General features: G+C 39.2%; 1 protein-coding gene across 7 annotated transcripts in view; it reads left to right on the top strand.

Annotated features, from left to right (window-relative positions):
- Nucleotides 1-14266, top strand: part of UBE2F (ubiquitin conjugating enzyme E2 F (putative)) — an 86293-nt gene that overhangs the window by 17658 nt on the left and 54369 nt on the right. For all 7 annotated transcript variants that reach the window (XM_075027900.1, XM_075027897.1, XM_075027896.1 and 4 more), the window contains 2 exons: nucleotides 5324-5391; nucleotides 12642-12712. In XM_075027900.1, the coding sequence (XP_074884001.1) occupies nucleotides 5324-5391; nucleotides 12642-12712 (139 nt within the window). The remainder of the gene's footprint in view (nucleotides 1-5323; nucleotides 5392-12641; nucleotides 12713-14266) is intronic.

Below are 14266 nucleotides of genomic sequence, written 5' to 3'. Positions count from 1 at the left end.
GGTACCATGAAGGTGCTGACTGAACATGTTTTTAACACTAGGAATGCCTTTTGCACTCAGCGTTCTAGCCTTATGTTATTGATGAAATCTGTTGTCAGATGCTTTGTTTTATGCAGTCATTTCAAATGCGACTGGTCTTGAAAGGACAGTGAAAGAAGCTGCTTTAGATTCTCACAAAAAGATTAATTTGAAAAAGAAAATAAACTTTACTGTCAAACAAATACTTTCAGCTCCCTTGCTCTCCACTTCTCACAATAACCTTTCTTAGTAAGTATTTAATGTCACAAAATTATCCTGGTGACAGTGAGTTTTAAATTAAAATGAATTTGTAGAAAATCTTGATGAGGGTGACTGCTTATTTCACATAAAAAATTACTTGTCCTCAAGAAATTCCAATTCCTTTATGTTATACCTTTCTGCAGTGCACCATGAGTGGATATACAGTAGCATGCACTAGAAAATGGACAAGACACAGATTTTACTGCCACAATGGACAAACCGTGTGTTTCCGAGGCAGATACTGCTAGCTTTCTCTGCTGTCTGAAACTTCTTTTTCCTTTTGTCATCTGAAACAATTGTTCTGTCATTGAAATGTGCCTTTATGCCACCACTTGCCTCTGTTCTTATTTTTATGTCAGTACATTATTGGATCAAAAGCTAGGAAAAATAAGGAGATAGATGGTTATAACACAGGTGGAGTCCTGCCTGCTGCACTGATATTTGGAGCACAAAATTGGAAGCTGAGGCTAAAACATGGTAATGACCTGGACAAAAAAAAAAGGTGAGTTTAGGTAGCTTGCACATGAAGAAAACTAAAGGAATATGTAGAGATAATGTAATCTTCCTGCAGTTCCCAGACAGTTGGGCTGGTTTGGGGTTTGTGTGATTATTTTAGAGTCCAGTTCTTCAGGGAATTAATAAAGAGCCTGTTTTCTGTGTTGCATGCCATAAAATGACAGATGTCGGTGAGCATGGCTGAACATTTCAGCACTGCTGATTTAAGGAGCTACTATCAAAAGCACATCCTTTGTGGCTTGTCCTAATTATCTTGCATTTTCTTTTAAAGCAATAAAATATTTTAGTTTAGAATTTTCACAGCACTTTTAGCCATCAAAACACCTCACAAATGCAAACTAAGATTAGAGTCAAGTTGTTGATAATGAAACTTGAGACTGAAGTGGGAGGGATGTTTGCTCTGTTAATACAGCTTGAAGACAAATTTAAGCAGTAGGAGGAAAACTGGAGCTCAGATGTATTCCCTTTCTGCAAAAGTCTTGTCAGTGGCCAACTTCCTAAGTTATGTGCTAAAGCTATTTTATTTGACTGTTTTATTTATAGCACTTTGCCAGAACTTCATTTTTTTTCCACCACTGTTACACTCTTAAAAAATTGAGGGTCTTTGTCCCCGTCTGTATGGGTGTTGTGGGACACAGGGAAAGAAACTACCATGTGGGAGAACCTATTTACTTGCTTGAGATGCCATAAGATGACTTTATCATGAAGGCTTATCTTCTTAATGCATTGCAAGATTTCTGGCTGGGTACTGAGGCCCTCCAGAGATGTATATTAAAAATTCATATTTGAGTGATTGGTAATGAGTAGCATGCTTTATTGTTGCTTTAGTGAAAAGATTTACAAGCATACAGGGAGAATTGTAAAAAATGGGGGAGGAGAAATGCTTTACTTGTCTAATTTTATAAATAAGTCCTTGCTTATTTTATAACAGGACCAGTAGCATACCCAGTGCATTTTTTTGGTTAGTGCTAGCATGGATTGATGCCAAGGTAAACCCGAAACATAAAATGAGTTATAATGCAAGGCAGTGATGAGTATTGAATTGTCTTTGAGGGAGACTTGATCATGTAAGTATGTGGAAGTAACCTGCAATGTGAGACATAGTGTGTAAAGTGCTTTGTCTTCCAGAGATTTCTCAGCCTTACATAGAACACAGCAAAACAAATATGAGAAAACTGACTTAATACATGAGGTATGTCTTACAGCCTGTGGAGGTGTTAATATGCAGTTAGAAAGTGCTTGAGCTAGTTCAAAACATGTTTTTGCTAAGGAAAAGGGGTGTTCTTTCACCGTCTTGTCCTGCCACTTCTTTTCTGCTGACACTGATGATAATTTAACCCCTCTGCATGCCAGTTCATCTCAGTAATCCTGCAGGAAACTCTGCCTCTTTTTGTGGTGATGGTTTTATACAGTGAGAGGTTAAGCTGGGTTTGTCCCTTCCAGCTGAACTCACCTTGTCTGATTTCATCCTGGATGTGGAATCACTGGGAGTTTATTCTGTGGCTGGGTGGAAGTGGAGCTATCCTGAGCTAGACCTGTGTGGTAGGGAAGAGCAGAGAAAATGAAGAACAATTTTTCAGCTTTTTTTCCCCACCTCAGGCATCTCTTGAGCAATGTCAGTGTGATCTTGCTGTCTGTACTTGGAGTCAAGGACCTACCTTAATGTTCTTGCATGCTGCAGAGGCTGTGGGTCTGGTGTTTTCAGTGGGTGGAGAGACGTGGAGTGTGGATTTTCTCTTGCTGCTTCACTAGCAGGAATCTGACAGTCTTGGCAAGCTCTCCTCTTTTGGAGCTGTTCTTGAATGTTTCTTTTGGACAATTGCATTACAGTAAGGATTCATTAAATCTGAGGATTTTCTTTGACCTAAGGCACATGTAGATACACCTATCAGCAGGCACCTGTTTCACATTAGTAGGGGTGGAATATGAAGAGCTGCTGTGCACTTCACTCAAAGCCCACAAAAATCAAGGACCTAGTGAAATTAAGCCAAGGAAAATAACTTTCCATTGCTGGACTTCCTGAGCAACCTTAACAGTGCTGGTGTACCAGCAGCAGGCTTCTCCCTGCACAAACACATGTGGGTGTTTCATGTGATTGCTTATATTGGGAAGTGGTAGCTTGATAAGTGCTTGTGAACAAGAGGACAGTGGGGAGGCTGTGGAAGGCTTTGAGGTATGTGGCTTGCACTATAACGAACACTGAATTCCTGTATGGTGTTGCTTGTTTTAGTACGATCACTGAAAGACCTGAGATTATTTCGACTGTGCTTTTTACAAGGAACAGCAGCATACTTGGAAATAGTGAGGATTCCTGACACTTAGTTAAAAAAAGCTCTTATAATGTGCTAGATGGTGGATAAAGTGCAGTTAGCTGTGTCCTGTAGGGTAACTTGGTGGTGGTAGGGTAACTTGAGCTGTGTGAACTCCCAGGGAGATGTTGGACCATTTTCCTGATCATTCCTTCCTGGAACAGTCAAGAGTCTTGCTTTGAGTGTTTTGCACATTTGACAAGGAGCAGCTTCATGAACAGGATATTGGTATAACTCACCTTTTACAACTTTTCAGAAATGGCTTGCTTTATTGATTTTTATCTCAGTATATTTGAAAACAAAAGGTAAATGCTTTTATCTTGCTTTTTTTCCATAAAAATCAGAGCATTTGCATTTACTTTCTAGTAAAGCATAGCATGCTTGAGAACAACTGCTTAATAAATCAGACACACTTCAAAATCTAATTGGAGTGGAAATGGAGAATGTATTTGAAAAGCATATGTTCTGGACAGGTTATTAAAGTGAGATTTGCAATGGTTAAGGCTTGCAGCTTTGCGCTGCACAGCTCAGTGTGGAGGCAGCTGTAAACAGTGCTGTGTGGGGTGGAGAAGACCAGCCATGTTCTGTTTTCATATACTGTGCCAATGCTGCTGTTGCAGTCCAAAATTTCTGATGCTGTTAATGGGCTGAACCTGTCAGTGGTCTGCACAGGCTCTTGGGATAAGCTGGACCATGATGTACGTACTTCCCAGCAACTCTATCACTGTTCTGCAGGCATGGGTCTTTTGGAGTGGCATGCTGGGCATAGCGTACAGTTGAGTCTCATCTTTGGCAGCATTAGCTTTTACTGGCTCACTTCCCTCTACAACTGGGGGTTTCTGTTATTTAACAGGGTGATGCCCTCTCCTTTTCGATAAGCCAGCTGATAAGAGATTGCAAAGAGGAGGAGAGTAGGAGCTGACTGCTTTCTTGTGATTATGGCAGTTACAGTGTGGAAGCTACAGGCTTGTGCTGACAGTGGTGAGATTGTAACAGGGACTGAAACCTGACCAAGTGAATGTGGTGCATTGGTTGGTAGGAGAAAATAGAACGTTGTGCTAGATCTGTGTAGGGACTGGGAAGGCAGCAGGTCCAGAAGACAACATCCTAAAAGAGGATTTTGATGACCTATACTAGAGGAGCTAGTTTTTTGTGGTTTGGAACAAGCTACATAAGAAAACTCTTCTTAAGTCTTTCTGTAAACCATGGATTGCTTCATAGAACTTTCCTTTGCAATGTTGTTTTAAAAAATGTAAGAAAACCCCTGTCATACAATGATAACCAGCATTCCTGACCTTCAAGCCTTCACCATGGCTATGCTGTGTGATACAGAGAGCTAGAGTACTTGAGGTAGTATGAGCCTGAGCATTCCTCAGGTGTCCCAGACCCCCAGTGGTGGGTTGGGTACCTGTCTGTTTCCCTTTCTTAATGAAAAAAACTGAATAACGGCAATGCCAGACAGACACATTTCAAATCACTTGCAAGCATTTCAGCTTCCAAGCACAGCCATCTCAAGAGCTGCAGGCTGACTATTACCCTATTACATTGTCTCTGGTTAAATGCAACTAGATATTTTAAGATTTCATATTTTAAAATTTAGCCATTTTAATAATTTAGTATCGAGTCTGAGGTTGACAGACGCAAGCAGATTTTCCTAGCTGATATATCATCCTAAGATAATTACAATAAAAGAGTAAAAGTAGTAAACTCTGAAGCATGCTCTTGCACACCATTATTCATACTACTCACGATATGTGATTGCTAGCACAAGTCTGGGAAGATGTGCTAAATCCTGCTCCAGGATTTAGCATGCATTAGCAAGTGAAGTATGTATCCAGCTCATTCCAAGGGTCCATGTTGTGGTGCTGCATGCCATATGGCTGATGTATAGCAGAATTTTGTTCAGACATGAGAAGTTCAAAGGTTCCTGTAGCTTGGTATTGCCTAGTACTCTGATCAGGAAGGTGGATTTTCCAGGGTCACTCTGGAACCATTGCCTCTTCTGACTTAAAATTTCTGCTGTAAAGGTTTTGGGAGTAGAGGAGGACATTATGTTCACACTCTCTTTGGACTAGGTGGCAGCTAGTGTTATGGTATAACTAGGTTAAGTATTGGATGATAACCCTGTGCTGTTATCTTTGTAATGACAGATCTTTTGTATTGTATGGTGTCCGTTATTTTCTCTTATTTAACTATTTTTCTTGTTTTTTCTTTTCTAGATGAGGGCTATTACCAAGGTGGAAAGTTTCAGTTTGAAATTGAAGTTCCTGATGCCTACAATATGGTGGTGAGTATTTGTCATTAATCTAATAGTTATCATATTAGATTTCCTTTCCAAGTAATAGGACTTCAGAGGGAACTTGGCATTGAGACTAAGAAAGGATCTTCTCTCTGTTACTAAAATGTCATGGGTTTGTAGAAAAATCTTGCTTGCCTGGAGTTTTTGGCGGTCATCTGAACTCCTGCTCAAAGTTGGGGTAGGGTTAAAAGTTGGATTTGGTTGCTGGAGGCCTGGACCAGTTGACATTTCAAAATCTCTTAGAATGGAGATTCTACTGCCTCTCTGGGCCTCTGTTCCAATGGTTAGTTACCTTTGTTGTGAATTTTTTTCCTATATCAGATCAGAATTTCCCTTTTTGCTTTGTCACTGTGCACCTCTAAGAAGAGCCTGACTCTGTCTCCTCTATACCTTCCCATTAGGTAGTTGTAGACAGCAGTAGGGTCCCCACCTTCAACCTTCAGTTCTCCAGGCTGAACAAAACCAGGTCCCTCAATTCTGCTTGTACTGTGTGTGCTCTGGTCTCATCACCTTCTCGGTGGCTGTATGCTGGGCTCACTCCAGTTTGTCGATACATCTGGTACTGGGGAGTTCAAAGTGGGACATGGATCTGCTCAAGTGCAGATTATCAGACCTGAGAGTCTTCTGGCTGAGGTTCCTCTTTCATCTGTTCTCTCCTTTTAATTGTTCTTGAGACCTGCACTTAATGATTAATCTCACAAAAAATTATATATCTAAGAGAAAGAATGAAATAGGTGTGCAGAAAGGAAAAGGTTTTTTTTCTTTTTGTTTCTCTGGGGCTTTCAAACTGGTGCTTATAGTTCTGGTATTGGACTTAGGTGCTTAATCCCTTTTGAGAACATGCTGTGGAGGATGGAGAAAGCACATATGGTGACAAGTGGCCTCCTTTAGTGCACTCTGTCAGTTCTACTGGTTGTCTCCCAGGATGTTTAGCTGAATGTCTTTAAAAAAATAACAGTTTCAATAGTTATGAACCAAACGGCTTTTCAGAGGACCTGCAAATGATTGTGATACCTTATTGTAGATAAATAGAAAGCTCCAGACAGCTTGGCATTTAGAAGCATGAGAAATGTTGGTATTTCATTATTGTACTTTACTAAAATCGCAGAACCTTGCAAGGGAGGGGAGGTGCAATTACAATAAAAATAACTTCAGACATTGTTTTCAGAGTTCAGCTGTCAGAAGAACAAGATTGACTCCAAAAATGGAAAATAATTGGGGCACATATCTTGTTCTCAGGAATTACATCTGCCACTCTGTGTCCCAATAGTTTGATATGTGAGAAAACTAGACTCATTTGAGCATTTGAGTAGCAATATTTGCATTTAGGTATATGAATTGCAGGAAGAAAGAAGCCTCATTTACTTTGAATGGTTTTGAAAATTTTGCTTGCTTTTGTAACTTTTTTCTAATCATTCTGCTTTCTGTTTTCTTACCTTTGGTGTTGGGAGTTCAGAGCTCTTTTCTCAGAGAGGCTGAAGAACGTGTAGGGAAGGATACTAGAGAAATGTGTCTGGGAAGACCCTTAGCTTTTGTGTTCAGATGCACTAAGCCTAAATTCAGCATCGTATATATGTAGTAGTTACAGTCACAGCGTTGTTTATATATATGTATGAAGGAGGTGCTGTGGTCTGGAATGTAATAGCTTGAATTCCCAGACTGAGCTTGGAGAACAGGGCATTAATACTGCTGGTATAGTAGAAAGGTTATGTTTCTGAAAGCAGGGGAGTTGGGTTCTCGTTCCAGAAGATGCCTTCACAAGTTTCCTAATATTCCTTTATTTATAGTCTATGAATACATGGGCCATGCACTGTGTCTTATAAAAAATTCATGCTTGTAGAGGACTGCAGCATTTCTGAAACAGCTTTGAATTTCTCCCCCTCCTTTTTTGGATAGTTGTGCTTGCCTTTCATAGTAATATTGGTCAAGGATTTTCTGCTCAAGCTGTTTGGTTTTTTTAAGTGTTTAGAATCCTGTGTGTCTCTTGATATATCTAAAACACCTACATGTACTAATAATGTTTGCAGTTGTATGGTTTTGGTTGTGGCATTTCTTTAAGTTCCCCTTAATCTCACCAAAGAATTTAATACTGTAATACAGGCCACTTTTACTAGCTTGTGTAAGGTTACACAGGCACTATAAAGACAAAGGTGGTCATTTAAGGTTGACCGCATCCTTGTTCTAACTTGAATAAATTGTACCATTGCATACCTGAGAAGCACGGCCTTCCATATAAAAGGGGAAACCCTGTCATGTTCTCTGCTGTCTAATTTCTAGTCATCTTCAGTAATAGCAGTTTAACCACTGTGGCAATGCTGGGCATAGGGGAACAATACACAACAAATATACATGCAATATATACGCAGTTTCTTAATTTTTTGTGTTTAAGGCATTCATCTAAACAACACTGCTGCAGGAAAGTATTTCCTATGTGTCAAGAGGAGAACTGAATGTTAATTTTGATCTGGGTTTTTTTGATTCTCAGCTATAATTAAAAAAAAATCTTCTGATTTGTTATGGTTCCCTGCTCAGCACTGGCAGAAGATTTACAGCAAATGTTAATTGGATATTTTAAAATTCTGAGCACCTCTCATTCAATACAAAAGTAAAAAGTTTGCCTTTGTACAATTTAGAAAAAAAATGCAGTAGGTTGAATGTTGGATTATGGTCAGGTTACTAATGAAAATGTATATGTACATAAATACTGAGATAATTATGCTGAGGCCATGGTTTGTTTTCTGTCAGGCAGAATAAGACTGAAACAAGTGATGGCAGTGTTTTTAATGGAGCTCTTCAGACCTGCCAGTGTTTTTTCAGCCCATAAGCAAGGTTGGGATATCGCACATCTGTGTCAAGCTCCTTGCGGTAGTGCTCAACAGGTTTGTGTTGGGAGTAAAAATACCGGACAAGACTGGCAAGTCATTATAGCCCTGCTTCAGAGCCTGCATCCATTTTCTAGCTAATCTTTTTAGCCTGCAGAAAAAAAGAACATCTGTTTTTAAAGCTACAAAATGCATAATTTATTGTGTAGTTTCTGTAACAGCATCCTTTAATTTCTGTAGCATGCTGTTGCGAAAATCCTGCGTGTTTGCTGCTCCTCTGGGGAATTCTTTTTTTGCCCTTCATTCCTCATAAGCAAGCATTCAGCTTCTGTACTGGGAAAAGTGGATGTGTAGAATGGTGGCACAGTAGAAGAGTATAAGAATATATAATTAAAGAGGAAAAATTTGGAAGATTTTATGTTGTGGACTGCAGCCATGGCATACTACTCTGCCGAGGGAGTAAGGCATTGGGGGCTGATTTGGAAAGTAGTGGGTCTGTTAATACAGAGAAGTAATATAAGCTTGTGCTTTAGCTGTGACTGACTAGGATGTACACCAATGCTTGGTACCTGGGCTGTAAACTTCCTTAGTGCAAAGAGTCAAGTGCCTAAAAATGTGGAAGGCATGCTTTGTAGTGTGGATGCTTTGTAGGAAGTGCTGCTGTGAAGTGCTGCCTCATGCTTGTGAACAGAGCACACAGCTGGTTAGGGCTTAATCAGGCTTCCGAACTATTGAGCTGCTGTACTGAGTATTAGAAATGTTTATTATGATTATCTGTAAGGCAATAAAATATGCCAAAGGTTCTTCCACTGTATCTGTAATTAAGTGAACCTATTTAAGTTGTTGGAGGGGTGGATAATTTTAGAAGCATCTGAGCTTGAGAACTGGAAAGGGTTCCTATTTTTAATCCGCTATTGGAGGCACAAGGATGGTTCACATAGATTTGTGCTACAGTGCTAGCAGTAATTTTTGTCACCCCATTCCTGCAGGCTGATGGGCTGTTTCACTCTGTGCTTTATAGAAAGGCTGTAGAAAGGTAAGAGAGCTCACCATGTGCTTTTTACTAAAGCAGTGTGTTTCCCAAAGGGGGGAACTCCTGCAAGTGCTGCAGTTGTGCATGGTCATGTTGGCTAGTCTAATGATTGCATTTTCATTGTTGCTGATTAATACTAAACTGTCATTGTTGTTGACTTAATACTAAACTGTCTGCCACCACAAGCCAGGCCTTGTTTGCAGCTCTTGTGGTTCTGATGTATTGTGTTGTCAAGAGTAGACAGCCTAAGGGACTCTCCAGTTTACTGATGTTTTTATGACATGAGGTGCCTTGGGCAGTGTCTCAAAAGCTAGGAATTTAACAGCAGAGCTGCTAATCTTGGATCTTTTTCTGGCCAATATGTTAATTGTGGAAACTGCGAACAATTGAAAGGGATTTGGTTCCTGAAGGATCAGATGTCACAATTAAGGGGCTTCCATCTACCTCTTTGACCCTACTTTATACAGGTTTTGGTTTGGAACTGAGGAAATGGGAATTGGGCTCAAGTTCCATCATGCCTCTGGAAATTTTGAGGCAGCACAAGGAAGCTCAGGGACCTGAAGTGTATGACTGGGGCACCTCTTGTGTCGAGACCCACTCCTACTGTAAGGCAGCTCCTCTTCCACTTGTTGAGCTGGGTAATCCATTCTGGCAAAAGCACAGGGCAGTGTGGCTTCATTTTCCTCTACTCTTTTCTCTGTACTATGTGCTTAGCTGTGCTTGGTGTTCAGTTTCAGCCAATCTCAAGAAGTTCTTCAGGAACTGGTAGGGGAGAGCGGCAAGAAATACCTTAGGGCTAGCTTGTAGCTCAGTCTCTGGAATCTGTATTTCTGTTAATGCCTCTTTTGGGGAATTATGTTTTGTAAAAACTGTAGCGAAAAAAACTGGAGTCGCAGTTGCAGGGCAGTTTACAAGAATGGTTTGGGAGTATCTAGTGTCTAGAGAAAACATTTCAAACAACACTGATTCCAAATTTCTGCGGGGAACCCATCCCTTCTCTAGGGAAAAGGTTGTGAAGAACTACGGTTACAGGACAGATAAGATATCTGTATTAGTAAACCTGTCCTATTAGAGTGCCAAATTGATCAAGATCTGAAACTGCTAATTAAGTTCATTTATTGATTCTTTATATTCAGTCTCTCATTTGGTGAGAATAATGGAGGGGAGAGATTATTTATTAGCTGCATTTTTAAAGAAATGAGACAAACTTGATCTGAAGCTTGTACTGCAAAACTTCCACCAAACTGAAGTCAGTATATGTGTAGTTCTCAAATGCTTGCAATGCTTTCTTGTACCATCTGTATGTATTCACCAATATGTTGAAGTGGACTGAGAATGGATGTGAAAGTCAGACAGCTTCCATTGTCAAAACTAATGAGAGATCCTAAAAGATAAGTGGCTGCTTAGAAATGGAGAAGAAAATTAATCCATGCACTGTTGTGACCCCCAGTTGAGGTTGGATCTCCCTGTGCAGCTTTCAGTATCTGAGGTGAAGGAAAAGTTTGAGTGATGAAATAAATGGATTTTGTAAGCTTTGTTGTGCAAAGTGTCACATGTATGACCTGGAGATGGTTGGAAGCATTCAAGTGAAACAACATCTGGAGGAAATCTTGTGTGGATTTGTTGGTCTAAGGAAGACTCAAAGATGACTTGGAACAAGCTTGAAGGAGTAGTTTTGTCTAAAGAAATTTCATGATAGTGCTGTAGTTGTCCTGTCTGTGTAACAGAGGAAAAAGGAGAGAGAAAAAGAAAACCTTTGTCTTACTGTCAGGAGTGGGTTTTTCTAATTTTTAGCAACGAAAAACACTTTGATGCAAGGATAAAGGAATTCTTTTGTTTCTATGATACAAAAAATGAGACACCAGTTAATTCACTCTGTGAGGATTTGGGGATTTTTTTTAAAAAAACATTTAGTTTGTATAAAGCTTTTTTTTTTCTACTCATGAATACATTCCCTGTTTGAAGGTGCATATGGTAGAAGTTTACTCTTTTATCTTGATCTACCAGCATGGAATAAATACTGCTGCTTTCCCTTTCTTGAGAACTAGACATAATCTTTCAAAACAACGTGAAGGTGTAGCTAATGAAAAGCTGTGCTGTTAGAAAACTTCTAAGAACAACATTTGTTTTGAAGGTAAAAAGTGTGAGACTGTTTTCTGCATGCTGCTTAATTTTCAATAATGCTATGATCCAGCACTGGATCAGTGTCAGTCAGTGTCCCTGGAGTTACTGGACAAACATGAAATAAGAGTGGAGAAAAGTCAACATCTACATTATAAATTGCAGGTTTGTTGTGAGAGGCGTTTCTTCTTTTAATGCTGGACAGATATGTTATTGGTAGCTCAGTACCATGCATATTTTCTTCTCTCTTTTTCCAAAGTCTTAGTTAAAAAAATATTTTACTAAAAAGATAATTGGAAAGCTGAGAACAAAGTGATGAGACAAAACACATCATGCTGCTATGCAAATACAGCTATTTGAACTATTTTGTCTCTTGACTGAAGAATTCATGGGAAGCAGGGGAGGAAAATAGCTCCACATCTATAATGTGTGATTTAATTGAAGTTATGAAAGGTACTGGCCTGGGCTGATGGATTCCAGTACACTTAGTATAAGAAATCATCTGCTTGATTGAAAGCTGCAAATTGTAATTTGGAGAGCATGGATGGAACAACATGCTGTTGCTAAGCTACCAGAATTTTTATGACCCGCTCTTTATTTACTTCACAAAACTAGAGCAAATGAGACTATATTTTAAGAATCTGTATTTCAAAACCCACTATGGAATTCAGAAATCTGGTGATCTTGCCTGAAAATAAGTTTGGTGGCTTGTTATGTTAGTGTCTTAAGTTCAGATATGATGCGCCTTGTTGATACTTCTTGTGGTTCTTCCTATTCAATTGTGAACAAGTAGGTCTTTGTTTAAAAGAAGTTGTTCTTTTGACATAGTTATCATCATTGCATTCTCTGCCAGTTTTTCACAAACCTCTGACTTGGATAAGCCTTGGGGGAAAACACTTAGTAGTATTCTGGTTTAAATTGTTGTCTTACTGGTTAAGTGTTAAGAAACTGAATGACTTAGAATGTTTTCTTTCCCCTGAAGGAGACAGCAGAAGACGGTGAATTCTCTTGGCTTTCTTTAAAGTTATATTTTTCTAAGAAAATGCATAATACTAGCCCAGCTTTTGTAAAGAGTTGAGAGAAGCTAAAAGGGCAGAGAAAGCTGGTGTAACTCCTGTATGTTATTGTTACCGGTGTCTTTAATGTACAAACCTAGGCTGTGAATATTAAATGTATTTGCCTTTTTCAGTTCTATGACTTGTAACAGTGATACAATTTTATTTTAAAGGGATAACATTCTGATCTGTTTTCTCTCCTGGCAGCCTCCAAAGGTAAAATGCTTGACAAGAATCTGGCATCCGAACATTACAGAGATGGGAGAAATCTGCTTAAGGTAGCAATAGCATTCTGTTGTTTGTTTTTTTTTAAGCTTGGAGGTTTATCTGTGTCATAAACCACTGTATGCTCTATGTAATTTTCATGCCAGTATTTTTTTCAACAGATTCTGCAGATCAGTGGCATGTGACTCCTAGGAACTTAGAAATCTACTGAAAATATTGTCCTTTCTGTGCATTAGAGACCATGTAGAGCCTGGCTTTTCAGGTTCAGACTTAACTTTTTGTTCTACTTTGGGTAAAAATGTGAACTCCAATGTAAAAAAAAAAAAAAAAAAAAAAAAACCAAAAACAAACCTTAGTTGTTTTTTTTCTCCCTCCATAAATGAAGTCCTCAGGCCCTGAGAGGGTTTACTTGTTTAATGCCTGAATGTGTTAAGTGCTTGAAAACCATTTATATTTCAAAAAGGAAGGAAAAAGTGTTCCTTAAACTTTAACAGTAACTATTCTATATTTGCCATTTTTTTGTTTTAACATTTAATATTGACTCTAAGACACATGTGCCAGTTATAACAAAACAGAGTTGGAGTGGAAGTCAAGATATGAAGCCTGAGAGCTAAGCTTCACCAAAGTGAGAGGCTTATGTTGCTGGGTGGTTTTGCTTGATAATAAATGTTTCCTCTCCAATACCAGTTTCTGAAACTTTGTTTCAGTTTTCCATCATGAGTACCTGATGGTTAAAGTGGCCATAAAGCAAACATAAACAGAAGTGAGAAGCATGACTGTCATTTTTCAAGTTAATGGGACATAAAAGAAAAAGTAGATGAAGCAGAAGCAATGAATATAAGTGAGACTGAAAGCTGTTCTGAAAATCCAGAACAGTTGCCACCATTTGTAGCAAATTAGCGCTTAAAAAAAAAAGCTAAATTTTTCATTTAGATTTAAAAATCATTTTAGGGCTTTGTTCAAGGTCCTAGTGAAAATGAAGTTGTCACAGGGCAATCTGTCACACTTCATAGACAGGTCAGGCTCATCAGCTGATAACAACTAAAGAGCTGATATCAGGGCTTTTAGCCATAGTGGTCTATTCCAGGCTTCTGAGAAGCTCATATCATCAAAGGGTGATAGAAACGAGCCTGAAGAGGCTGCATTATGTTCCTGGTGCTCAATAGTGTCAGACTGCAGCAGGACTACAGGCAGCGAGGGATGGCATCTGTAGACTTTACCTCACTTGGGGATTGGAGGATTTAAAAGCACTAGAAACACATACTACCTAAAAATCTTGTTGTCCGCAGTTATTTGGAGCTGGTGATACAGGCAGGTTGTTTTCGCAAATATGTATTGCTACTTTTAGCAATTTCCAGACCTCTAGTGTTTCTCAGTGCCTCCTAGGACTGCTGCATTTTATGCAGCTGAACTTGTCACCTTGTGGCTTAGTCAGTGGAGAAAGTTTAGATGCATTGAGTCAAATAGTCCAAGTAAAGAAATGAATAAGTGAGCTGTTTGGAACCAGGGAACAGGAAACACTAGACACCAAATGGTAGCTGAAAATTTAAGCTCTGACTACAGTGCAGCATCTTCTGAGGTTAAATAAAGCCTCACATTCTTGAGAA

This window comes from Buteo buteo, chromosome 5 (genome assembly GCF_964188355.1).
Source record: "Buteo buteo chromosome 5, bButBut1.hap1.1, whole genome shotgun sequence".
In the NCBI taxonomy this organism is placed as follows: domain Eukaryota; kingdom Metazoa; phylum Chordata; class Aves; order Accipitriformes; family Accipitridae; genus Buteo; species Buteo buteo.
Note: the sequence above shows the minus strand (reverse complement) of the source record. Positions and strands in the feature narration are given on the sequence as shown.